This window comes from Thyridium curvatum (assembly GCF_004353045.1).
Source record: "Thyridium curvatum strain D216 chromosome Unknown NODE_62_length_255573_cov_84.952434, whole genome shotgun sequence".
In the NCBI taxonomy this organism is placed as follows: domain Eukaryota; kingdom Fungi; phylum Ascomycota; class Sordariomycetes; order Thyridiales; family Thyridiaceae; genus Thyridium; species Thyridium curvatum.
The window spans coordinates 22,262-48,727 of NW_022156817.1; the positions used below are offsets into that span (position 1 = coordinate 22,262).

General features: G+C 55.7%; 7 protein-coding genes across 7 annotated transcripts; 5 read left to right on the plus strand and 2 right to left on the minus strand.

Moving 5' to 3' along the window:
* Window positions 1-1,738: 1,738 nt before the first annotated feature.
* E0L32_008964 (uncharacterized protein) lies at window positions 1,739-3,242 on the minus strand (the record flags this gene model as incomplete). Its single annotated transcript, XM_031143876.1, has 2 exons — window positions 1,739-2,738; window positions 2,788-3,242. 2 exons carry the CDS (start codon window positions 3,240-3,242, stop codon window positions 1,739-1,741), a joined length of 1,455 nt encoding a protein of 484 aa, XP_030991484.1.
* Window positions 3,243-5,098: 1,856 nt separating this feature from the next.
* Window positions 5,099-7,324, plus strand: E0L32_008965 (uncharacterized protein; the record flags this gene model as incomplete). Its single annotated transcript, XM_031143877.1, has 3 exons — window positions 5,099-5,107; window positions 5,743-7,164; window positions 7,223-7,324. 3 exons carry the CDS (start codon window positions 5,099-5,101, stop codon window positions 7,322-7,324), a joined length of 1,533 nt encoding a protein of 510 aa, XP_030991485.1.
* Window positions 7,325-8,564: 1,240 nt separating this feature from the next.
* E0L32_008966 (uncharacterized protein) lies at window positions 8,565-10,334 on the plus strand (the record flags this gene model as incomplete). The annotated part of the gene is made up of 1 exon (XM_031143879.1): window positions 8,565-10,334. The coding sequence occupies one exon, from the start codon at window positions 8,565-8,567 to the stop codon at window positions 10,332-10,334; it is 1,770 nt and encodes a 589-aa protein (XP_030991486.1).
* Window positions 10,335-11,684: 1,350 nt separating this feature from the next.
* E0L32_008967 (uncharacterized protein) lies at window positions 11,685-13,560 on the plus strand (the record flags this gene model as incomplete). Its single annotated transcript, XM_031143880.1, has 4 exons — window positions 11,685-11,918; window positions 11,977-12,458; window positions 12,514-12,885; window positions 12,960-13,560. 4 exons carry the CDS (start codon window positions 11,685-11,687, stop codon window positions 13,558-13,560), a joined length of 1,689 nt encoding a protein of 562 aa, XP_030991487.1.
* A 1,088-nt stretch (window positions 13,561-14,648) lies between these two features.
* On the plus strand, window positions 14,649-17,932 carry E0L32_008968 (uncharacterized protein; the record flags this gene model as incomplete). Its single annotated transcript, XM_031143881.1, has 3 exons — window positions 14,649-14,660; window positions 14,812-16,363; window positions 16,422-17,932. 3 exons carry the CDS (start codon window positions 14,649-14,651, stop codon window positions 17,930-17,932), a joined length of 3,075 nt encoding a protein of 1,024 aa, XP_030991488.1.
* A 1,226-nt stretch (window positions 17,933-19,158) lies between these two features.
* E0L32_008969 (uncharacterized protein) lies at window positions 19,159-20,223 on the plus strand (the record flags this gene model as incomplete). Its single annotated transcript, XM_031143882.1, has 1 exon — window positions 19,159-20,223. One exon carries the CDS (start codon window positions 19,159-19,161, stop codon window positions 20,221-20,223), a length of 1,065 nt encoding a protein of 354 aa, XP_030991489.1.
* Window positions 20,224-20,561: 338 nt separating this feature from the next.
* E0L32_008970 (uncharacterized protein) lies at window positions 20,562-22,127 on the minus strand (the record flags this gene model as incomplete). The annotated part of the gene is made up of 1 exon (XM_031143883.1): window positions 20,562-22,127. One exon carries the CDS (start codon window positions 22,125-22,127, stop codon window positions 20,562-20,564), a length of 1,566 nt encoding a protein of 521 aa, XP_030991490.1.
* Window positions 22,128-26,466: the final 4,339 nt, after the last annotated feature.

Genomic DNA, 26,466 nt, shown 5'->3' on the forward strand with positions numbered 1-26,466 from the left:
GCTTACGCGCGCAAGAGGACTGACTGCAAGGGAAAAGAAGCAAGAGAAAACTGCACTTCGACCCTTCATCCATGCCTGCCTAGTGGCCAAGGCTATTGAAGGTGGCACTGATTGGGTTGCCAGACCGATACCTAGCTACTCTGAGGCCCGTGAAGATCGCAACTACAGGCTGTGGAGCAGACAGAACACCACCCCGCATGATGTGGTCGACCGAGCTGAGCGCGACGAAAAGTCTCTTCCTCTCTGGAGAGATGATGGGCCCTCGAGAGAGACGACCGGCCGGTGATGCAATGAGAGTGCCGGTGTGACGGCCAACATAGACTGGGCGGTTTTTTTAGTGGCAGCACCCTCCCCGAGCTGAAGGGCGCTAGCCATGCGGGAAAAGCTCCGGCCCACCCCCCTCTAGTCAGGTACGCATTGCCCAAACTGGTACCCTCGAACGTCGCACGCGCGGGTGTGCAATTAAACTGGGCTCCACCCGTGGATTCGAACAGGCGATACGCGACTTTGGAGAGCCTGCCACGGCCACATGGGATTCAGGATCGCGATGGTCCCTTTGTACAAACCGGAGGGCTTTTTGCTAGATTATTAGGGAAGTCAGCCAGCCAGTTGACAAGGATTGCAACTGTCCACAGTCCCACTGTCCACGGATGGTCGGCTGGCTGGAGATTTCGTTCCGGGCTCATCCTGTTCAGTAATTTGTACTTGTAGACTATGTTGCCTCGCCTTCCCAGCTTGTGCAGACACGACATGATGAATCGCACCGAGAGCAGCCGTAACTACTGGTATGCTGTATCATTGTACTTGTATGTCAACAGGAGCGAACGTGCAGCAAACCAAAAAGTGCTTCCCTCGCCCAATCGCTTCCCCGCAGAGCCACCGAGCTCGTGATGTCGGAGCTCTGCAAAGCTTCATGTCGTACGGCCCACTGCTTTGCTGCACATCATCCCGGTTATCCAAGTTCCACCAGGACGATGGTGTCGCTTTTCTAGCCCTCCTGGAGCCCTTCTCTCGTCGATCACCCCCCCAAGTCGATGTTGGTGTACTGGTAGTGTGTGTTAATCATGTAAAAGGCGCTGCAGGTCGTTGATTACGGGCCACAAAACTGTCTTGGATCGGACTGCAAGGAAACCCATTTATTCTCTTCGACGACACCTCGTAGATTTATTCACCTCTCCGTGATGACTCCACTGGAAGACCCGATCCCACAGTTCCGATAAAGTGCTGGTCTGTGTCAGTCTTGTCGGAAGAAGCGAGGATACCCACCGGACCAGGGGGCGGCTTTGACATCACTACTCCGTATGTAACCACTTCATGGGCCGGAATCAAGATCGCGAAAAGACCCAAATCAGCCCAGGTTGCCGCGTCACCGCCCTTTTGGAATATGTGCGCACTCACGGGACACGACGAGTGCACAAGGGCCCCCTCTGTGCCCTCTGACATTGCTTAATGCATTCTATTGTCGAGCCGCCAGGGAAGAACAATACCGTTTCCGGCCAAAAAGGGAGCAAATCAGCTGCAGTCCCGCGAACACACAAATAACGTCGTGTCAAAGTAATACTCGTATTCTTTGACGTCGTGCAGAGTCCCCCAAGCCCAAACAAGTTCCCGTGGTATCATAACGCCCATTACCCATTGCCCGTATTGCTGTATCTCAGGTGATACACAGTGTTCATCATTCCGTCCTGTCTGTCCAAGCTCTGGCAGAGCAGTCTTGCCACCATCACCATCGCCATACCTACCTGCGCTGCGGCCGGACCTGTACGCGCTCCGCTGACCTAGAGTGCAGAGCGCCATTCCTATGGGCCCGCGCGCCTCTGCGGCTCTTATCGGGAGGGGCTTGCTTGTCACCGCCCATGTATGTTGTAAGCGTCATGTACGGCCAAGTGAGGATGTAGACGACGAGGTGGATCGGCACCATCGCAATGGAGACGAGCGAGTTGGCAGCCCACGAGAAGAAGCTCAAAGCCGAGGATCGGTTGCGGGCAGCCGCCGCTGCCAGGGTGACGGCGTCATTCAGGCGCTGGTTGATCGATTTGAACTGGCTCTGGGAATGCGTCGCCAGCACATTCAGCCTCCTTTCGTAGACTCGCATGGCTCGGCTTTGGGCATCCAGCTCTGGCTGCATTTGATTCCTGACCTCTCGGAGCAGACTCTCTCGCTTCTTGGCCTTTGTCGCAGCATCCTCCTCCTGGTCGCGATCTGCTTTCTGGCCAGCCTGTGTGGCGGCTGTCTCTGCGGCCTCGGCTCGCGACTCGATCTCGTCGAGTCTCTCGGCCAACTGCTGCAGTTGCTCTGCAACCTCGCCTGTTGCCTTCCCCTCTCTCTGGTAAGGGTTTGTCTGAACAATCCTCTGAAGGTGGAGAGTACGGGCTCGGATGAGCTTGATCATGTGCCTCAGAGGTCGTATCTCTGCGCCCAGCACAAAAACTGTGAGGTTGTAGTTTGAAATCACGGCCTCGGAGGGCCTGGTAAGCTGTCCACGGATCGCGTGGAGTAGCCATGCTCCAAGGAGAGGAAAGACAAAGCAAGCCATCAATGCCAACACTTCGTGGCGGTACAGCTCCTTCAAAGCGGCATTTCTCGCCTCCGAGGTAGTCTGACCAGGCTGCACTGATTCGTCCTCAGGGACCGCCTCGAGCGACGGTGTATCGTCACCATCCAGATCGCTCTCTACGGCGGCATCGTTGTCAAGCTCCTCGGCAACCCGCACTTGCTGCGCCGAGTGATACCAAATCCTGAACATGTAAGTCGCAAGACCGAGACACTTCGAGTCACAGGACATACCAAGGCTGTGTGACTGTCCAGTGGAGGAACAGAGCACCCAAGGCGAGCAGCATAAGATCGGTGACAAAGGCACTGCCCCCTGGAACAAGAGCACCGCCCAACGGGGGCAGCAAGGCGAGGGCCAGAGGGAGCGAGTCCCATTTGGAGTTTTGCGGCGGCGCATTTTGCCACTCCGGGTCGGGGACCGGATTGAGAATGTCGCGCGCTTCCTGGCCAATCTCGGAAAAGTTGGAGCTTCGCCTCAGGGGCGAGGTCGGCGGCTCGTAGGTGAACTCGGTGTTGGGACCCCAGCTGTGCCTACGGCTGGCGTCGTTGACCGTGGCCGAGCGGCGGAGCCTGAATCCGGATCCGGCGGGAGAGTCCGGCATGGCGGAGGCCCTGGCTCTGCCCTGATTTGCTGCCGGATCAATCTTCAGGCTGCGAGGGCTGTCCTTGCTCGGGTTTTCATCTGCCATGCTCCTGTCCTGGTACTGGGGATATCGTGTGCCGCATAAACTGGCTGCTTAGGACGAGTCTGAAGGGATATACTGCGTATCATGTATAGGGAGGGATGTTGATTCTGTTGAAACCGATGCCTCGGCCCCGGATTGGCAGCTGAAAAGGGTTGACACGGCCAAAGGTCGCGGTCCTGAAGCGCGTTGGCATGCCAGACTTTGAGGTGCGTCTTACATTAGGGATAGGAAGAAGTATGCGGGGTCCAGGTCTAGATTGATGAACGGGAGCGGGCGCGCGGGAGCGGGAGTTGGAGCTGAGGAATGAGCCCCGAACTACGTCACACGAGACATTCCAACCATGAGCCCACCTCAACCAAAAAGAACGCCATCAATCATCACAGCCGGGGAAGGCACGTCAGGAACAGACCGCGAGGTGTACAGCGTATCAGGGCATCATGGCTTCAGACGGCAGCTGGTTCCTGCTGCGCTGAGCTGGGAGATCGATGGGATTCCGATTAATCCAGCAGATCAACAAACTCCGCACTACTGGGCATGTCACGACTGGGCGACAGCTTCACACGCGCATGACAGGACGCGACGGACATCCGCTCTGGGGAACCGGGGCAAGATAGGTTGTCCTTTTAGTGAGCACTACTCCGCAGAGCCATGATGTAAAGATGACCATTGAGCACCCAGTAGCTAGCTAGCTGCATTAGTTGACGGCCACACCGATCCAGGGTTCTAGTCAGCTTTCATTCGTGCAATTTACCTCGCCTGTTAAGAAGTATGCCCCAACACTGTGTCTTTCGGTAATGGCCAGAAATTTCGGTCTCTTTTTCGTCAAAATGTAACAGATAGGGCCCAAAAAGGAGCTCATCTCTCGAATTTAGGTACTTGTACGAAGTAGAATCCATTCTCGTGTTGGGATGAGACGAGAGATCCCTCCCTTACTTCGCCCACTACCCACCAAAATGCATAAGCACTTTTCAGCTCATGTTCCCAAAGATTGGGGGCGCATTCGTCACATACTCCGTACAATACGAACCAGGAGCCCCTGTCAGTTTAGCTGAGCTCTTACTGGGCCACTGTAAGCAAGGCAAGTGAGCCGGAATCGAAGGTCGAGATCTCGCAGGCACACCCTGGCCGTTCCCAAGTCACCAAAATAGATAGACAGGAAAGGGGATGATTCTAGAAAAGACATGGTCGGTCGGTTCATCCGATCCCGTTAAGACGACGAGGGCTCTTCTCTGGGAATTCATGCCGTGGCTGCACGGACAGACCTAATGTAAGTCGGTCAACTCCAAGATGAGCCCAACGCAGAGCGAGCAGGGATCATCCCAAGGGACACCAGGGGCATGATGAGAAGCGCATGAACCCTATTTCGCATTTTTCCCTCTTTCGATTTCCAGAAGCCGTGGTTAGTATTGCTCAGAAGTGATCGTCTGACATTTGATCGGGCCAGGCCCTGCTGGCCTTCCCGATAGTCCCGGTCCACTGTTGCTAAGAACTTGGTCCTGGTGCCGTCCAGCCTCACGCATGCACGTCACTCACACCTCTGGGATCCGGGAAGCAGGGGGATCCAGGCTACGGGAATGGGAGGGAAAGATTCTGGGAGAAGGCAGCAGCATCGTGATCTCATCATAAAGCAAGGGTCCGTCCTCCCCCCCGGTGCGGTGACTCTGGGCTTCTCGCATGCCCTTCTTCGCCTGCGAATCCCATCTCGACAAAAGCGTTACAGTACGACGGTTTCAGTCTCAAGGCCTGCGGGATATCTGCATTTTCGAGCTCTTTGTGGAAACTGTCTGGAATGAACAGGGTCGACACACCCGTTTCACCAGCCCAAGTTGTCGAGTCTAACACGGCAGCTCTCCGAACAAATGCAGGAGGTATAACTCTCTGGAATCTCCAGCTCACATCAGTCTTGTGAGATCGATATCTTTTTTCTCTTCCTCTCCAGGACGCACATCCAATCAACCACACATGTCATAGTCTCATCAGCGGGCCTGAGTACCAAAACTGGAGTTAGCCCGTGCCTGTGCCTGTGTGCCTGGCAGACCAGCATCTGGCGTTCCATCATGCTGGAATTTGGCGCCTTCGCTAAGCACAACCCTGCCTCGCCCCTAATAACTGCTACCACCAACTCCCGCGCAGGGGCTCTGGAAGGGTCCCTTCAACCCCCTTCACGCTCACCCACGCTTGGCCAACCAGCAGCCCACACCGATTCGTCCTGCAGCCACAATCTCTGTCCTGCCCCCGACTGCCCACATTTATCAGCATCGCCATCTGCAAAGGCTTCAATCGCAGCCATCTCCCGAGACGCCGCAGCCGCAGCTTTTGTTGGCAGACCTGGGTCAAGCATCGCTCGCAGCTCTCAATCATCCTCGTCCCGCCCTCGCTGTCGGCAGCACTTGCAGCACTTGCACTCGCAAGGCTCCCCTCGGTGCCTCCTGGTCGATTCTCCGCGCTCCGGCATTCCCATCCGGAAGGGCCTTCCCCGACGCTCGGCATCTAAACAATCAAGACTCCCAAGGTCCACGGCGGCCGTCTCCTCGGCGGCCACCGCTCCAATTCGTCTCCCACGGCTCCTCACGCCCCGGAAGCAAGACCGTCGCATCCTGCTCCACCGGCCACCCTAGATGCGTCTACGAACCCGCGCATCACCCCTACACCCTTTCGCCAGCCAATATACCCGGGCGGCGCCTCGACGTCAAGTCCCGAGCCACCTCTAGCCGCCTATCGCCCACCTGAAAGGGGGCGCGATCTTCCCACCACCAACGCCCCTCGCCAAAGACTTCCGCAGCTTCCCTTCCGCAATCGTGCCGGCAATTCATTTTTTCAACCGCGCAGCCGTGCTGCGAGACTCTGGAATCCCACCAATTCCACTCCTCGGCCGCGCCCAAGCCGCAGGCGAAGAGCGTCGACACCACCTCCGCCTGCCGTCCCCCTCTCTCACCCCACGTTAGCTTCGTCAGCCCTTCCTGCCGATTCGAGCGGTGCGCGGGCAGGCGACTATCCCCTCCTAACCCTACCCGAACAACGTCAAATCCGACACTCTACGTCCACTCGACCGACCAGTCTACACATCGACCAGGGCGGCAGCGACCGTCGAATCAGCCTGCCCAAGTCTGTCCGCCATTCGTACGACGAGAAGCGGTTGACTCCGACAACGCCCCAGGATCTATCTGAAAGCAACCCGTTTGGGCTCTTCTTTCCCAAAGACGAAACTACCGACACACGCGATCCGCGGTCGAGCATTGATCAAGAACCCAAGAGGCTCGATAAGGGCAAAGGCAAGGAAATCATGTCGCCTTCTGAAAATGAAGAGGAACTGTCGTCTGCAAGAGGCTATTCGAAGGATCTCGAGCGAGGCCCTGATGTTCTCGGGCAGCAGCGCCATTCTACGGCCTCTATGCCGGACGGCATAGGCTCCGCTCTATCCTCGTCCAACTCGTCTATCATGGGAGATCCCGACGCACCACAAGATGCTGGCGAGGAATGGGGCCCGTCACACCCGTGCTATCCGCACCTGAACCCACACGTGCCGGTCGACTCGCCGGAATACACCAACACACGCATCATTCGTATTCGACGAGACTGGCTATTAGAGGGCGACCTCGCACCGACCTTCTCCAATCTCTACCCTGAGATCCTAGATCCCGCCGGCCTGTCAGAACAAGAGTTCCGGCGCGTGATTGAGAAGTTGAATGGAGAGCTTGTGCCCATTTTCAACCCTTATAGCTGGAGGAACATCCTCGACGGTGTTCTCGGCCTTGCAACCGGCTGGTTGTGGGAAGACTTTGGTATGACCAGTATCAAGACTCGGCTTTCCAAGCTAGAACAGTGGATTGAGCAGTGGAACATCGAGATGGAGAAGACGGCCGGCTCAGACGACAGCACCGTGCCTCCCAAGATCATTCCGTTGCGCCAGACCGGTTATATGAGTGTAAGTTGTCTTGCAGCCCTGCTTTCATATCTGGTACACGACTCACACGACCGTATAGCTTGACATTCAAATTGGGGATCCCGAGATCGCACCTGCGCCTAGCACTCCCGCGAGAACGGCTTCAGCAGGCGCACACGAGCCGTTGGCGTCCGCTAGCTGATGCCTGTGGTCCGGTGATGTCTTGTCTCCGGAATGAACCCTTTGCGCAATACATATTATCATTCGACAGTCTGGAACGATTTACGAAGAATACCCGATCATACCCTTCTTTACCTCTTCTTAGCGTTTGTATGACAGAGTTGAGCGTGATGTCATGTGGCATCTTGCTCCCCATCATGTACTCTTGGCGTGGCGTTGTGCGAACGGGGTCTCTTTCTACCTTGGCTTTTCTTTTCTGGATACTGTGTTAGTATTGCTTCACCAGTCCGGGACGTCTGTGTGAGTAGGAGTCGCTTCCTTGCCAGACATTTTCCTCGGAGAGGCTTTTCTTTATTGCATGGGCGATGCTATTAATGGGGCTCGGATATCGAGCATTTGGGGGATGGATTCGCGCGATGGAAACGATACAACGGAAGACTTCACAGTCTCAATATTAGGGCTACGTAAATAATCTTTTTTTCAGCACTCAACATGCATTGTTCAAACATCCCTTGGTGCACGTTCCCTTGTGGCTAATTTTCACTCATCACTACAGAACAAGGCCTTGCCGTGGGCAGAGCATGACTATGGATACACGTGCCTGAATGTCGATGGTCAAGTTCAATGAGCTCATTAAAACACATACTTGCTTTTGGCTGTGACATCTCAGAATGGGGTTTCACAAAAGGTGAGACATCCAGGCCAGAATTAAAGTTTAGCGTCCGCATCGTTCCAGATCACCGATCCATAGCGCCGGGTTAGCTCAGCTCCATCGAGACGCCATGCCATTGCCATTGTCCACGATTCGGTCGTTGACATCATGGACTTTGGGTTGCCGGGTTCGAGATGGTCCTCAGGTAGGTATCGGCATGTACCTATTTACTTTGGCACGAGCTCACCGTCGCGAAGTTCGGCTGATCGTCCAGTTCTTTCTCCAGCAACAAGATCCTACCTACACCGATAAGGGACCGTCAACCTAGGGTAATTCAATTCGCATCTTGAGAGAGGAAGCGTTGACACGATGGGTAAAGCGAGGGTGATATACTGGTTCCGAACCGACCTGCGGCTGCACGACTCTCCGGCGCTGCAGGCCGCCCTGGACCTCGAACCGGCCGTGCTGTGGCCCATCTTCACCTGGGATCCGCACTATGTGTACAGGGCGAGGGGTGGACTGAACCGATGGCAGTTCCTGTAAGTCCGTTCTGTATCTCACCGTGGGAGACAAAATGTCCCTCGCTGAGTCACACAAAGAATGCTGAACGATGGCCTCCCGGCACTCCGCCAGACTGGACTGCCAGAACGACCTGTCCAAGTCCATCACCAAGCTGAACGAGAAGTCCAAGCTGTTCGTCCTGCGCGAAGGGCCGCAGACGCTCCTGCCCAAGCTGTTCAAGGCCTGGAAGGTCACCCACCTCGTCTTCGAGCGGGACACGGACCCCTACGCCCGCGGCCGCGACGAGGACGTCATCAAAGCCGCCAAGAGCGCCGGCGTGGAGGTCGTCACGCGGTACGGGCGGACGCTCTGGGACAGCGACGAGGTCGTCGAGAAGCACGGGGGCAAGCCGACCATGTCCATCACGCAGCTGCAGGCCGCCGGCGAGAAGTGCGGGCCCATCCCCAAGCCCATCCCGGCGCCCGCTTCGCTGCCCGACCCGGGCGAGATGCCGCTCGACTTCGAGCACGAGGAGCCCGAGACGGACCCGGACTTCAACGCCGCGTACCGCAGCCTGAAGGACAAGGGGTACACAAAGATCGCCGGGCCCAAGGGCGACTTCTCCGTCGAGACGATGGAGGAGCTGGGGTTCCCCCAGGCGACGACGCCGCACAGGGGCGGCGAGACGGTCGCGCTCAAGATGCTAGACGACCTCGCCAAGGACACGCAGTACCTGGCGACGTTCCGCAAGCCCAAGACCAGCCCCGCGGCCTTCGAGCCGCAGTCCACCACCCTGCTGTCGCCGCACATGCACTTCGGCTCCCTCAGCGTGCGCCTGCTCTACTGGAAGGCCCAGGAGGCCGTCGACGCCTACCGCAAGCGGGGCAAGAAGGACGGCTCGACGCCGCCCGAGAGCATGACGGGCCAGCTGCTCTTCCGCGACATGTACTTCGCCGCGCAGGCCGCGACCGGGCACGTCTTCGGCCAGGAGGCCTACAACGCGCACTGCCGCTTCGTGCCCTGGCACCTGCCGTCCAAGGCCGACCGGGACCGGAAGCGCGTCACGGGCGGGTACGAGGTCGACAGCGCGCAGGCCGACGCCTGGTTCCGGCGCTGGCGGGCGGGCGCGACGGGCTTCCCCTGGATCGACGCGCTGATGCGCCAGCTGCGCGAGGAGGGCTGGATCCACCACCTCGGGCGGCACTCGGTGGCCTGCTTCCTGACGCGCGGCGGCTGCTACGTGCACTGGGAGCGCGGCGCCGAGGTCTTTGAGGAGTGGCTGCTCGACCACGAGCCGGCGTGCAACGCGGGCAACTGGCAGTGGCTGTCGTGCTCGGCCTTCTTCGCCCAGTTCTACCGCTGCTACAGCCCCGTGTCCTTCGGGCGCAAGTGGGACCCCGAGGGCGCCTTCGTGCGCCGCTGGGTGCCCGAGCTGGCCGGGCTGGACAAGAAGTACATCTACGAGCCGTGGAAGGCGCCCATCAAGGACCAGAAGGACGCCGGCGTGCGCGTGGTGGCGGGAGACCCGCTCGAGGGCCGGGAGGAGGGGACGTACCCGAAGCCCATGTTTGACTTTGACGAGCGGCGCAAGATATGCATCGCCTCAATCAAGGAGGCGTATCGTGTCGGACTGTACGGCAACGATGAGAGGGTTGTGAACGGGAAGTGGCGGGACCTCTTTGGACAGGATCGGAACGAGGAGACCGAGATCCAGGGAGACCACGAGAGCGACTTTGGAGATCATGCTGACGGAGCCGCGCATGATGGAGATGAGCCGGAGCAGGCGCATGCCGGGAACGATGTGGCTGACAAGCGGAAGAGGGAAGGCAGAAAAGGGACGCTGGATGGTCACTTCAAGAAGAGAAAGACGACTGCCTAATAGTGTCACATCCTCTCGGCGGCCTTGGGGCCAGCGATTAACCATGAAATCGTCTTTCTGTTCAGGTCATTCTAATCTGGCCATCACAATTTGACGATCTCGTGTAAATTATGTATCTGCTTGAAGTAAAGAAAAGCCGTCCAGCCAATTTATCACAGCTTCATTCCGGATATCCTCGCGACGCTGAGAGGGAATGATACTTTTCGTTGCTATGAAGGCAAGGTGACAGTCATAGTGTCTGCGCTACTCGTGCGTGCAAGGAAGGGCGAGCATCGTTGAATGGTACTGCAGTGAAAGGATCGCGACATACCTGGAAGACGCATTGCAGAGACATACTTGGTAGCTAGCCAGCGCAGATGCGTAGTCCATGCCGACGTGACGGGAAAGCCAGGCAGCGAACTTACTCGTTGACCACGACACACAGGAGCAAAGCGCGAGAAGCAGATCTTCTTCATGGCCTGGGATCAACCCAAAACATAATGAAAACCAGAAAAGAGTCCGGGGGTTCGCGTCACCTCGATGTAGTGTAAGACGAGGGACACAGTGAGGGGCGATCATGGGCAAGCCCAGAGGATGCGCCCCTCCCCAGATAAAAATTAGAATAATCTAGAAAATGCCCCCGTAGGGGCGTTTCAGAGATTAAACTGAAAAGAACAGATACTACACTTGATCTAAGCCAAAGGCTAGAGAGCTGGGGAAAAAAGAAGAGAAGGAAAGGGAATGGGAGGGGAGATCGCGCGATATATATACGGGGTGGGAGTGGCCCGTGCGCAGCCTGCAAACGCATTCTGCCGGCACAATCCGCCTGCAAACGAACGGGGATTGCGCCGTGGTCCACCGCCCTTCTGCCTGGGGGATGGGCTTGACTCACCGCCCGGCTGACCTGGGAGCCTGGGAAAGCTCTTTGAGCTCTGGTCCCACTAAATGCCAGCCCAGCCAGCCACTGAACGAGCTCAAGTTGCACACTCCAGGGCCGCCTTCTCGCTTTCCTTCTCCCACAGCACTTAACCTTTTGCAGCTTTGCCCCATTCAATTAAAGCAACTGGAAGCCAGCCCAGCAAAAGCCCCTCTGACAGGTGTCGCGTCACTGCGCGAAACCCGCGACCACAGCGATTTTCAAAGACAGCTTCCCATCAAACTCCCTTCCAGCCGCAAGCTGCAAACATTGGCATCGCGTTTGATTGTCAGGCTGTCCTACCGCAATCTCGATCGGAACGAAAATGACTACCATGTGAGTTCCCTTTTTCCTTGCCTCTATCTTTCCCCTCGCATTTCAGAACATCAATCCCCTGGCCTTTGCAGCCATGCGCACACAGAGTGCTGTTGCCACCCGACAGCTAGCTAATCGCCATGTCTCGCAGCGAGAGTTTCGACAACATATACTTGGACCTCTCCAAGGAGAACGGCAAGTGTAGGTTTGCAGAGAACGGCCTGGGATGGAAGCCCGCCAGCGGTGGTGATGCCTTCACTCTCGACCAGTCCAACATCGGCGGTGCGCAATGGAGTCGCGCCGCGCGAGGTTACGAGGTCAAGATCCTGCAGCGAAACTCTGGCATCACCCAACTCGACGGTTTCCAACAGGAAGTAAGATTTCCATCGCCTCTCGTCCCCCGACCGCCTCTGCTGACTTGTCACCCTGCAGGACTACGAGCGCCTGAGCAAGATCTTCAAGAACTGGTACAGCCATAACCTCGAGAACAAAGAGCATTCATTGAGGGGCTGGAACTGGGGCAAGGCGGAATTCGGAAAGGCGGAGCTGACCTTCAATGTCCAAAACCGACCCTCTTTCGAGGTACCCTACTCTGAGATCTCCAACACCAACCTAGCAGGCCGCAATGAGGTCGCCGTTGAGTTCGCGGTCAACGAGGACGGAAAGACGAATGGCGAGGCAAAGGGCAAGAAGGCCAGGGCTGGAAAGGATGAACTCGTCGAGATGAGATTCTACATCCCCGGCACCACGACGCGCAAGGAGGCAGAAGGAGAGGAGGCCGGTAGTGACGCCGATGAGGAAGCCAAGACCGCCGTCACCATCTTCTACGAGACCCTCATGGAGAAGGCTGACATTGGCGAGACCGCCGGTGACACCATCGCCACCTTCCTGGATGTTCTGCATCTCACTCCTAGGTCTGTGTGCATTCTCCGAATCGCAACATGGATGATTGACTAACCAGCTGCGCAGAGGACGTTTTGATATCGACATGTACGACTCGTCGTTCCGACTTCGTGGTAAGACTTACGATTACAAGATCCAATACGATGCCATCAAGAAGTTTATGGTACTTCCCAAGCCCGATGAGATGCATTTCCTGTTGTGCATTGGCCTCGACCCCCCTCTGCGCCAAGGTCAAACCAGATACCCTTTCATCGTTATGCAGTTCAAGCGCGATGATGAGGTGACGCTGGATCTCAACATCACGGAGGAAGAACTGAACGGAAAGTACAAGGACAGGCTGCAGCCTCATTACGAGCAGCCCTTGCACCAAGTTGTCACCTATATCTTCAAGGGTCTTGCCAACAAGAGGGTGACTGCGCCAGCCAAGGACTTTACTACGTACGTTTGTCATCTACCCCATTTTGTATCTCACCCAGCCGATGACCCGTTTTGCTGACATACTTCTCCTATAGACACCGCCAGCAGTACGGCATCAAGTGCTCGATCAAGGCGAGCGAGGGCTTCCTCTACTGCCTGGAGAAGGCGTTCATGTTTGTGCCCAAGCCGGCCACCTACATCTCGTACGAGCAGACGCAGTCAATTACCTTTTCTCGCGTCGGCGGAGCTGTTTCGGCTCTCTCGACTTTTGATATCACCGTCCTTATGAAGAACGGCGCAGGGTCATCGCAATTCAGCAACATTAATCGTGAAGATCTGAAGGCTCTGGAGGATTTCTTCAAGTTGAAGGGACTGCGTGTCAAGAACGAGATCGACGAGGACGCGAACCTCATGGCGGCGGCTCTTCGCGACGAGGCCATGCTTGACTCGGACGAGGAGGTCGTCGGCGCCAAGGCCGATCGTGGCTCAGCGGACGAGGACGAGGAGAGTGTGGACGAGGACTTCCAAGCCGAGTCGGAGAGTGACGTTGCAGAGGAATATGACTCGGCACATGAGAGCTCTGGATCGGGCAGCGACGAGAGCGATGTTGACAACGAGGTTGAGGACGAGGAGGACGAGGAGGAGGAGGAGGAGGAGGAGGAGGAGCGGCCTAAGAAGAAGAAGCGCAGCTCGTAAAAAAGCTGGCGTCGATGTTTCGACCCACCTCTGTTAGAATACCAGGCGTTCAGGATTGGGACAAAACCTTTTTGGCATTGATTGGTATGGTATGGCCTAGGCAATTATTACTGTAAGCTACAGTACATAGAGAAAGGTTGCAGTTGCTTTTCTATCCCCTGCGAGGACCCTGCGAGGACCCTGCGAGGACAAATGGAGTCCATTACACCATGCTTTCAGCCTGTATAGAGTGAGGGCGAGCCTGAGAGGATGTGAGGTTGGTTGACGTGGCATGTCAGGAGCTGCTCTCCAGTCCGGCCCGAGAGCTCAGTCCAGTTCAGCATTGCATTGCTGCCTCATCAAATCCCAGTCTGACTCTTACATCGCAAAGCTAGTCACTTCGTATGAATAAAAAAAGAGTCGACAAGCTCTCGGGACACTGAGCCAGACTCTTTCCTGTGATCGTGTGCTCACCGCACATATTGAATTTCCTCGGCATTTTTAGCACGTGAGGGTTCTGGAAAGAACGCTTTACGTCAGGCTATTATTGATACCGGTGTAAAGCTTTCTTCATTCTAACTTAACTTCATTCTAGCCACTGACGGCCACTACTAGTTACCTACTCTGTACACTTTTTTTTTCTCTCAAATTCGAGTTGCCCCACCAAATCGATAACCACTATCCTGGGGCGGCGGTCTAAGGCACAACACAAACCAAACAACCTCACTCATCATCGCCTTTTTGAACCGAAACTTGTGCGCCACTCTTCCTGGTGAATCACTCCATCTTCACCGCCTCTAGACACTCCCGGTGCTTCCCAGTCCATACCTCTGGAACTGCAAAAAGCAACGTCGATCTGGTGCAGTGCTGTGCTGTAACCTTTTTTTTTGTCTGCTTCCCCTGCGACCTCCCCCGCCAATCCCCCAGTCGCCGCCCCTCCAGCCAGGCATGGGCCCTCGATAGCTTCAGCCCCGCGTTGGATTAGCTATGCTGGATACGACCCGGCAAGGGCTGCCAACACTATAGCAGTCTGAAAGTCTAGCTTTGGAACTTCTCTACAACCTCCCCAGTCAAGCCCAGCTGCGTTGCTGGGCAGACAGACCGCGAACATGGACAGCCAGGTGCGGACATATGCCCGGGCGACAAGGGTCCGGATGGCGAGGTGTCTTCCAGCAGAAGTCCTGCCAGAACCTCGTCACTAGATCATGTCGCTCCTCATTCATCCTATGAGTAGTACCTCTGCTAACATGTGTTGCTTTGCGCGGCCTGCAGATCGAGAATGCCATCGAGATCGCATGGAACCCAACCTCGGACCAGAACCTCAAATCGCAGGCCTTCGACTTCCTCAACCAGCTGAGGGCTGACCCCCAGGCCTGGCAAGTCTGCGCGACCCTCTTCACCAGGACACCGCGGACCTCTGAAGTCGTGCGTCTCGTCTCTCTCGAGGTTGTCAACAACGCAGTCCAAACCCAGACTCTAGACACCCAGAGCTTGGCATTCCTCAAAGAAAACTTGCTCGGCTATGTCAGGCGGACATATGGCACGAGCTCGGGGGAGGCCGTCGACCCGCCACACCTTCAGAACAAGCTGACACAAACTCTGACCTACCTCTTCGTCTATCTGTACCGGGATGGCTGGGAGACCTTCGTTGACGATTTTCTGGCCCTTACCGGCTCACCCAACAGTGGCCGCATGGACAACCTCAATGGCATTTTCCTCTACCTGCGTATTCTCAACTCGGTCCACGACGAGATTGCAGATGTCTTGCTGTCCCGAACGGGCAACGAAGCCAAGCGCAATGCCGACTTGAAGGACTCGATCAGAGAGCGAGACATGCGACGAATTGCTGCCTCTTGGCAGCAACTACTGTCCGAGTACAGCTCGCAGAATGATCAAGTCATCGAGATGACCCTCAAGGCCATCGCCAAATGGGTCAGCTGGATCGACATTGGCTTGATTATCAACCAAGACATGCTCAACCTCTTGTATCCATTGGTCGGCCGTGCCAATGCGACTGGAAAGGAAGATAAGGTCCGGGATGCAGCCATTGACACCTTTACCGAGGTCGTCGGCAAGAAGATGAAGTCGGCAGACAAGATCGAGATGATCGCTTTTTTGAGTTTGAGAGAGGTCATCAATCAGCTCATCGAGAGCCCACCCCTCAAGGATTTCCAGAAAACCCCCAAGTACGACACGGACCTTGCCGAGACGGTAGCAAAGCTTGTCAACAATGTCTTGAGTGATATTGTTCGCGCTCTCGAGGACAGTCAGATTGGCAGCGAGGCTAGGGGCAAGGCAGAGCAGCTTCTCCATGAATTCCTCCCAGCACTACTCCGATTCTTCTCCGACGAGTACGATGAAGTCTGCTCGACGGTCATCCCCTCGCTCACTGACCTTCTCACCTTCCTCCGCAAGATCCAGAACCTCCCTACCTCGTACGTGGAAATGCTTCCTGCTATCCTGAATGCGATCGTGTTGAAGATGAGGTACGACGAGACTGCCAACTGGGGCGACGAGGACGAGCAGACCGACGAGGCCGAATTCCAGGAGCTGCGCAAGCGGCTTCAAATCCTTCAAAAGAGTGTGGCAGCGGTAGACCAAAATCTTTACATAGAGATTTTGAGCAACCTTGTGGCAAACACGTTTCAGTCATTGGATCAGCAAGGCTCACGGATGGACTGGCGCGACCTGGACCTGGCCCTCCACGAGATGTATCTCTTCGGGGAGCTTGCTCTACCGAACCAGGGGCTCACGACCAAGAACCAGCCCTCCAGCGCGGCAGCTGAGCGTCTCATCGCCATCATGAAGAAGATGATTGACTCTGGTAATTACTGAGCGAAACCCCTATTACCATGAAGCAAACGATACTGACATTTCAATAGGCATCGCCAATTTCCCCCACCCCGCAATCCTACTGCAGTACATGGAGATTGTCGTCAGATACTGTGCGTTCTTCGAGGCCCAGCAAGAATACATTCCGCGGGTACTTGAGAGCTTTGTCCGCCTTGTCCATCATGACCATCCTCGCATCCGCGTACGTTCTTGGTACCTGTTTCATAGGTTCATCAAGCAACTGAGACTGCAAGTGGGCAATGTGGCAGAGACTGTCATCCAGTCCATCAGTGACCTTCTTCCCATCAAGGCCGAGGTTGCCAACGACGAGGCCGACGATGACATGTCGTCGGACGAGGTCGACAACTCGGCCAACGCCATATTCACCGGCCAGCTGTATCTCTATGAAGCCATCGGTTCCATTTCCTCCACGCCAGCAACACCGAATGACAAGCAAGCGTTGTATGCACGCTCTGTCATGGAACCCTTGTTCAGCGACATGGAACAGCATCTCCAGCGGGCCAAGTCTGGCGATGCTCAGGCACTGCTCCAGATCCATCATATTGTCATGGCACTGGGCACCCTTGCTTATGGTTTCTCGGACCACTCTGCGTCGGTCGGCAGGCGACCACCCCAGGAGAAGGGCATTTCAGACGAGTTCTCGAGAGCTGCGGAAGTCATTCTGATTGCTCTGGGCCAGCTCAACTCGAACGGCGAGATTCGGGCTGCATGTCGGTCTGCCTTTTCACGGCTGATCAATGTCCTTGGTGCATCCGTCCTTCCACAGCTTCCCCAGTGGATTGAGGGACTCCTCTCACAGAGTTCCTCCAAAGACGAGATGGCCATGTTCCTTCGGCTGTTGGAACAGGTCGTGTTTGGTTTCAAGGGCGAGATTTACACGGTCCTCAACCTTCTCCTCACTCCGCTCCTGCAGCGTGTCTTTGGTGGCTTGTCTGAACCCATTGCCGGGACGGATGACGAGATCCAGCTTGCAGAGCTTCGACGAGAGTACCTCTCCTTCCTCCAGATCATCCTCAATAATGATCTCGGCGGTGTCCTTGTGAGCGAAACCAACCAAGGCTTCTTCGAGACTCTCATAGAGTCCATCATCTCCTTAGCCAAACTGACGAGCCACGGGAACCTGACGGCCAGTCGGCTGGCATTCTGTCTATTGGCAAACATGACCACGGTGTGGGGTGGCCCATCCGTTGCCGATATTTCGGCAAACCCTTCTGCACCAAGCGGAGATCCGGCTCCGACCATTCCAGGTTTCGATCAATTCGTGATTGAACGCTTCCACTCGGTCTGCTGGGAGGTCATTCAAGACTCTTCCTTCAGGCCGTCCAAGGATGCTCAGTCGAAGCAGGTGCTCAATGAAATTGCAGCACTGGAGCAGACCATCTACACGAAGACCGGTAATGTCTTTATCCGGCATCTCGAGTCGAACCTCTTCCCGCAACTCGGAATCGATGGCAACGAGTTTCTCAGGTCGCTGACCACGTCAGTCGATAAGAAGACCTTTGCGAACTACTTGTTGCATCTGTTGAAGAACCGGAGGTGATTGGTATTAGAGGGAGACATATAGAGAGACCGCCGCTCCGGAAGGTCCAAGGGAGAGTCCAAAAAGTATGCGGCTGTCGGCGATTTACAGTCATTATACAGTCCTCTTGATGCTCTAGAGGAAAGAGGACGCTCTGTTTCATTTCTCGGTGATACCAGCATAGCTTCGTAGCCTAGATATAAAATGGGAAACTAAACCCTGTGCACGCGCATCTTCCAATATTCTCGTTTCCCGAGCTTCTTCCAGTTTGTTTCGTGATCATGGGGGTCTTCCACGGTCGGTTGTTTCTTTGTACCAACTTGACCAACAAGGGAGGGTTACCAAAACAATTGTCTTTGTGTTTTCATCTTGCCTTGTTGCACTTGTTGTCCGCAAGTTGTTTGTCGCTGGAAGATACAAGTCCAAAAACAAATACCTAAGTAGTATTGTTGCTTGATAAAAGAAGACAGGATGCTGCTTCGAGGCCAAAACTTTTCCCAACCGGCTGCCAACATATTCCGTGACTGTGCTTTTCTCTTCCCTTGGATGGACTTTCATTAACTGTTCTTCATTGTTATATACGTAGTTTGTCAAGAAGTGAATATCTCCGGGACTTCAAAGTATTCCAACATACCAGCCCATCCCCCCAGTTTTCAAAGATCTCGCTGGTCACATTGTCGATTAACCTGGTTCCGAGTGATCTAACAACCATGGGTATCGAACGATTCCCTCCTTTCTTCCATGGTCGGTCCTTGCCCAAAGTTCAACAACCGTTCCCTCAGGATCTCCTTCACTGCAGGTACTTGGGCGCTCCTAACTGACACACGACAATTGCCTTTGTTTATTTCACTTCCCCCCGAGACTCAACAAGGTCGCAACACCATTGTCTAGTTCCCATATGTCACCGAGCAGCAGCACAACCAACATGAGAGCATTGTCTAGGATAACCTTGCCTTTACTCTCGGACAGCAACCTTGCAGTAGTGACTGGGAGCTTCTTAACACTCTCCCTCTCCTTCTTCTGGCCGGTATAAATAGCGACGGACGCAGCTCTGCACCACCATGCCAACACTTCCCCTGGCAGTCTCGAGAAAGCACCCCTGGAAACCCGTCAGTGCATACCTCAAGCTTCCTTTTTCACAGACGAGCTACATCCAGTGTCTTCTCAGAGATACTTGCGACTTGCTGTGGACAAATTCAACAAACAGAGTACGCCTACCCTATCCATCACCTTCTGGCATCCCGGCAATGCATCGCACTCGAAACTCCCAGCCAGGAGGTGACCGCCGCAACAACTCCATGCGGCTGCCAACAGCGGCACAGTCATCTTCTGGTCCCTCCGCTCCAGCCCCCGGACGCGAGCCTCGCCGCAGCTCGGGCCTGATACCGACCGCTCCCGAGTTCATCCCGGCGTCGGTTCGACCCGCCGCGGCCAGCCCCCAGCCGCCGCGTCCTCCTCCAGGACTTGCCCAGCCCGCCACCACCATTGCCCAACCCGCCGCCACCACCACCCCCGCGCCACCGCCACCCAGCTTCGTCCCGGACGGTGGCCTCGACAGCATCGTCGAGCGCTGCGCGCAGGTCATCTACCGGGCGACGCGGCACGTGGACCCGGGCCCGCACGGCACGGGCCCCCTCGCCGAGCCGACGAGCGCCGTCGCCATCGAGGCGACGCCCGAGGACGCCCTGGTCTCGGAGCTCCAGCGGCTCCTGTGGAGCGACACGCACGGCAGCCCGCCCCCGGCCGAATGCAACTCGCTGCTGCTGCGCCGGAGCCCGACCATCCCCGCCGCCGTGCCCATCCCGCTGTTGAGCCGGTACACGCCCGAGCAGCTCCGGGGCCGGATGGACGTGCAGCACCGCGGCCGCCAGCCGCAGGTCGGGGTCGTCGACCTGGCGCCCGTCAACCAGCACCGCCCGGGCCAGTACGTGCTGCGCTACGAGCCGGCCACCGGCCGGCTGTGGGCCTGTGTGCCCTGCTCGCCGTTCGCCGAGTCCCGCGACCGGGACGCTTGCGACCACTGCGCCTACCCCCCGCGCCGGGTGCTCGACCCGGAGGCGCTGTGCCGCTACCACAGCTACTACTTCGTGACGGGCGAGTTTCTGTCGCACGCAGAGTACATCGTGCTCGATACCCTCGATCAGGAAGGTTCGGTCCTCAACACCGACGACATGCTCCGGTTTGTCGAGCGAATGCGGTGCCAGGTGCAGCACCTCGCGCTGCGCTTCGAGCTCATGGACGGCAGCGAGCAACTGGGTCCGGGTCCGTTGCCTCAGCACGGTCCCATCGGCGGTCATCTTGGTTCCTGGTAGTAAATGAAGCTTACCTTCGAGATTTTGATCTGAGAGGTTCTCTTGATGTATTGTCGGCTGGTTTGGCGTTACGGACAAAAAGTAAGAAGCAGGGCATTGGAAATATTTTGCATGAGAGCATTGGATATAGATCTCTAGATACTCATTAGTACACGATTGCATTTACATATTTGATTGAACAGGCATTTTGCATTTTGTGCTATTGTCGCATTATTTGTCAGTAACAAGTATAGGAGAACAACATGCAACTTCCAAGGCCGGTGCAACTGTTAATAATATGCAGCGGCTCAGTATCCAGATCGATGAGCCATGGTGAATCCCAAATAAACGTACGTATCTTAGTCTACAAGGATCTTGTGCTCCAGTTTGGAGTAGTTTGAGAGGAAGGCCTCGAACAGCTTGATGGAATGCTCAACATCATACGAGCCTCCGGTCTCGCGAATGCTGTGCATACTCAACTGGGGATTTCCAAGGTCGAGAGTCCGAACTCCCATCTTGGCAGAGAGCATGGGACCAATGGTGCTTCCACAGGGCGAGTCGTTGCGGACGACAAACAGCTGCAGAGGCACGTTGGCAATCTTGGCTGCCTCCTGGAGCAGGACGATACCGGGTGAGTTGGTGGCGTAGCGCTGGTTGGCATTGACCTTGATGACGGTGCCCTTGTTCATCTCGGGCTGGTGGTTGCTCTCATACTTGCCCGCGTAGTTGGGGTTGACGCTGTGAGCCATGTCTGCCGAGACAAGGAACGAGGTGGAGCAGGTCTGCTCATACGCAGTAGCCACGTCGCCTTCCGACTCGACATGGTGGTAGGACTTGTCGCTCGAGTTGTCGGAGAACTGCGAGCTTGGAACGACAGAAAGACGGCGAATAATGGCAGGGAGCAGGTTTGAGTTGGCACCGTGGGCAGATGTGGAACCAATTTCCTCGTGGTCAAAACAAGTGATAAGCCTGATCGAGCTGTCGTTGTCCAGGTCTGTCGAGTTGACAGAATGAATCAGGCCCATGACGCTGCAGTAAGTCATGTTCAGGTTGTCAAGACGAGCAGAGAAGATGAATTCGTCATTCAGGCCGCCCAGGCACGACTTCTGTGTGTCGTAGAGGACAAGCTCAAAGTCCACAACGTTCTCGGCCTCGGTTCCAGCGTGCTCAGCAATAATGTCCAGAATATAGGGATGGTGTCGGTCAGTCATCTGCTTCAGAGGCTGGAAGTCTTCGGAATCGGCACCCTCTTCCTTGGCTTTATCGTCGGTGCTCGAGGCACCGGTCCTGTTGAGCTCGGCAGAAACGAGCCCAGCGATAGGGAAAAGTTCGTTCTCTTTGTTCGGATTGAACTCCGGAGAGCGGTCCAGGTGGATGGCGAGGGTGGGGATGCGCAGGATGGGTTTATTGACCTTGATCAGCTTTTGATGAAAGTTGCCCTCAGAGTCCTTGACCAGGACTCTACCGGCAATGCTTAGGTCACGGTCGAACCAGCTGTGCCAGATGCCTCCGCCGTACGTCTCGACTCCGACCTGCAGGAAACCATTGGCGGACTTCTTGCTCACAGGCTTGATACGGAGGCACGGAGAGTCGGTATGGGCACCAATCATGGCAATTGGGTTGCCGGGGCGCCACTTTGCGCCGATAGCAAACGCCACAATGGAAGAGCCATTGCGGGTCACATAGTACTTGCCGCCAGGGCGGAGGGTCGAGGCCCAGTTGTCTCGCTCCTTGATGACCTTGAAGCCAGCCTTCTCTAGGCGAGCGATAGAAGAAGCCACGGCATGGTAGGCTTTGAGGTGCAGAGTTCGGTTAGCACGGAGATACAGAAAACAGGGGAAACACCTCACCCCTACGTCAGACTCACGGGTGGGAGAATCATTGACAAAGTCAACAAACTCGGCTGCCGACTTGGGAGGTGCCATGGTGGATAGGAAGCTAGTGGACGAGAAGCGAGCGATGAGGACCGGAGAGGCACGCGATCCAACCTTGGGAGCGCTTATCACGATACGAGGACGTGTTGACAGGCCGAGGGAATAGCAGCCCTTCAGCATTTACAAAGAGATTGATATGGCTACAGCCAGCGATGCTCAGATGCAGAAGATCGTGGATATGGCGGGAAGACGAGGTCGAGGCTGTGATTGAGTGAGCGGATCTGGATATCAAAGCCAAAGAAGAGAGGCCAATCAGGACGAGTGTGGATGGCTGGTCAGGGCAGGTGCGAAGGGTGCGACAGTGCCTCCCACCCAAGCAGATCACCCAGTCAGGAAGGTCACCGCCTTCCCACATGTGACCCACTCCCGTGGCCGCGAGGTCCCTTGCCCTCGACTTTGCCCTTGACTTTGCCCTTGACAAGTTTGCCAGCGAGCAACACTTGTACAAGTACATGGGTACCTGGATACATGCTTACATCTTTTGTTCAAACCTCTTCTGCCTCATTCGCCATTGAGTTGGGAGACCGGGCGGGCGTCACAGTCCAGTGTCCTTCCCCCCAATCTGCGCGCTGTTTGCCTCCAAAATTACGAGAACTATGAGAGACTCAACTTGACGCAAATACAAGTAGACGCAAATAGCAATACCCCGACCACTGGGAGATGGATGTCCGGAGTGTCACTCACTACAAGGCCCCCCTGTAGCCGCCGCCATCAAACATGGGTCCCGCGCCCACATTGATTTATTAGTGACGACTGACAAGCCACCAGGGCCGAGCAATGAATGATACACATCGCCCGCCTGCAGGCCAGACAGATAGATATGTTTTGTTGGTGCATACCATTGTCCAGCAGGTTACCGGGTGTCTTGCCATCCTAGAGAGGTTGATTGCGAACAGATGAGTAGATCTAGCTCAGAGCCGGGTGCGACATCGAATCAACAATGCCCGTGGACGGTCCTGACGTCCTTGGCATCCCGGCAAAGCCAGCATTGTCTCACCCCTTGTCTCCATCAGTTGGCCTTACCACACCCGGTCGGTCCCTCATACCCTTGGATCGCTTCGCTGTCCAGCTCATCTGAATGCACCTACCAACCTATGACTCCAAGACTGGCGGTCAGACCAGAGGCCAACGGATATACTCCGTACATTGCCTGGGCTTGATGCTGTCTCGATATGAAGAATGATATACTCTCAGTTAGAATGAGTAGGATATTTGCTATGTGCAAGTGGCATGTCACCATCCAGCCATCACGCGCGCATAGCGTGTCGGATGATCTTAATATGGCAGTCAGGCTATATCGCCCGTTCCTTTGCCCCAAAGCGTGGTTGACACACTCTTGCGTGTTTTGGAGGAGTTGCTTCTCCATGGAAGCTCAATAGTACCCATTTGGCTGGATCTTGTCTCGCCTGCCAACGTTCTGTACCAGGCCAGCATCACGTTGATGAGAGGTGGGCTCACCCCACCACATGCCTCACGACGAATGTTGTCTTGCTTCTGCGTGTGTCTCTCCATCTTTTTCGATCATTCTTAATGCCTTGTTTCCTTGTTTTCTCTCGTTCCTTACCTTGTGAACAATGGGGGGGCCAAGGGTCGGACAATGGGGACGATGGATACAAGACAACAAGACAGACATATGTGCAAGGCGCGTTCCTCGACGATCGGGCAGAACAAGGCATCAGTCATCGCGGCGCATCGTCATTAGGCAGGCAGGCCGCCTGTCAACTCACCTTGGACCTGCACAATGATTCAAGAGGCGCATACCGCGCCCCCTTTCGTCTCTCTGGTAGAGCTTGACCGTGAGCGCACCGCCATTGGGCCACCACCGCCCCAGCTTACGCCGTCAAGGTCGGCCGGGCGAATCATCGCCACACGCGCCTGCCTGACAAGACTTGGATACATGACCCTTGTGTAGCCCGAGACTGGCCTAAGGGACTCGTATTCGTCGAGGGGGAAGAAAAAGCAAGGCCCCGAGGGGCAGCAAAGAAAAAAAAAGGGGACAAGATGCATGATTGCGTGCGAGACAGTAAAGATTAGGTCTGGTCTCTGCCAGTCAACGTCTTCAAGTCCATCCCGGGCCGGCACTCGTTTGACACCCGACATTCTATTCTGGGGATCCCCCGGACTGTACAAGTTCACTCACGCCATTTTCGAGCGAGGATGAGACGAAACAACGGCGACTGTACCTGCATCAGCCCGTCGCCTGGCTTTCCAAGACCTTTGAGACCAGTGGACAGTCCCAGCAAGAGGCTTGCCAGTCGTTCCTGAACCTGGCCACTTTAAATGGCGGGCCTAGTCGCGAATTTGAATTCCACAGAACCAGAGTTTCTCCCCCGCGCGGCCGCCCCCCAAAAACGGCGGTGTTTACAGGAAAATAGCCTCAAGTTGCTTTTATGCTTTTTACTACTGCGCTGGAATTGGCGGAGGGGTTCAAAAGGCGCCCAAGAGCGAAACAAGGGATAACTAACTATGCGCAGCGTTTGTCATCCGAGATGAAGAGGCAGGATCTGGCGAGCTCCTCTCAACGATCTCGGTGGGACGCGCGCGCACACACAACAGTTCGTTTACTCCGTAGATGCTCGCGAACAAAGGAAAAGCATCGCCATAGGTATCAGCTCCCCACTGTCTGACTGACTGGGGCAGATCAATGGATCGCTCTGACAAGGCGTGTGCGGTAGACGAGCCCGGGCGCTCTTGTCAGCTGGCATTGTCATCTTGGGGCCTCCTGTCGCCCCTCCATCAGCCGGACAAGCGCAGAAAGTCCAACTTTGTCGAGCAGTCCGGTGGCCCAGGCACACCGGGATGGGCTGTCTCGAGGGTACTTGGGAGTACCGGCCTGCTTTGGGCTTACCGGGGTGGCCCCTGTCTAGCGGATGTCGACCGGCAGCCAATCGAGGCGTCGTCCTGGCACTAATCCCTTTTCGCGCGTGCCTGAAGAGAAAGTTGCAAGAGGATAGTTCCGTGTTGTTCACACGCAAGGGCACCAAAATCCCACCCGGAGGGGGAATACAAGACGACGAAATGAGGGAGGGAGGACGAGATATGATAGGTATCAAGCTGGAGAACGGCCGCCCTTTTCTCTCTTTCTCTCTCTCTCTGTCTGTCTGTTTACTTGTTATCTGTTCTCCCAACTCCCTCCCGCGAGCAACGAGCTCAGTTCTTGTCCTCGGTACTCCTTGACACAGACCTACCTGGTCTGAAGCACCCCGAGACAGACAGGATGGACAAGACCAAAACAGGCAACGGTGGTTGGGAGATGTGTATGTACTAATGTATGCACATACACTTGATGTACTGGCAGTACGGTAGTAGGTAAAGTACTCATGTAGGTACGGAGCAGCACAGCCAAACCCTCTGTGGCTGCATTGCTAAAAGGGAAGATCTGTCTGTCTTGTGCCGAGAAAATCGAGCAAGGGGACGAAGCCAGGAACACTCTCACTGATGATTGACTGGGGTTGTTTTCGGGAGGGAGTCCCTCTTTTCCCCACACCTGGGCCACACCCAATCTTGCTACCCTTTGCCCTCATCTTGTCCAGATCCCTGGCAACCCTTTTTCTGACGGTGACGATCAAACAAGCTCTGCTGTATCAAAAGAGAGAGAGAGAGAAAGCGTGTGTGAGGAGACCACTTGTCTTGCCCGCAAAACTTGGTCCAGCACGCCACTGCGATCTCTGCCGTGCTTTTCTAGACCAATTCTCCGAATCCCTAGAATGTTCATCATCGATTCACATCATTCTGTATTCCATTACCTATTTCTGCCTCCTTTTACGGCAACCCAGGATTCATGTGTGAAGCAACCACAGACAGTCTAGACAGCGCGCACAGTAATTATGCTGGCCAGGGAGGAGGCCCTTAGCACAGGCCGCTTAGACCTTAGCAACCGGCGGTGGTCTCTCCCAATGCCGACTGATACACACGAGCTATTCAGCCGTTAAAAGAAGAGGGCAAACTTGAGACGGAGGTTGGAGACCGACCTTGCGGTGCCTCATCCGGGACAACCCATGAGGGACACGACACGCAACGCGCGCACACACACGCACACACGCACACACTTGTTCACATTCACACGTGCGAAAGCCCGTTTCTCATCTGGCGATCCTCAATCCGCCCTTGGGTAAAATGGCGGTGCAGATTGGCAGACGTGCAAAAGAAACCGTCCCAAGTCGCGAGGAAAACCCGGTGCCGCGTGATTTGCCCTCGTTCTTTGCTCTGAGCCCACGGTGGCATGTTTGATGGCAAACTTGGTGGAAAAGGGCCGCCCGAGGAGGCTGGATCTTCGTAGTCTCCCCAAGTATCCATCCTCCAATGGAGACTAGAGCGCAGCCACACAAAG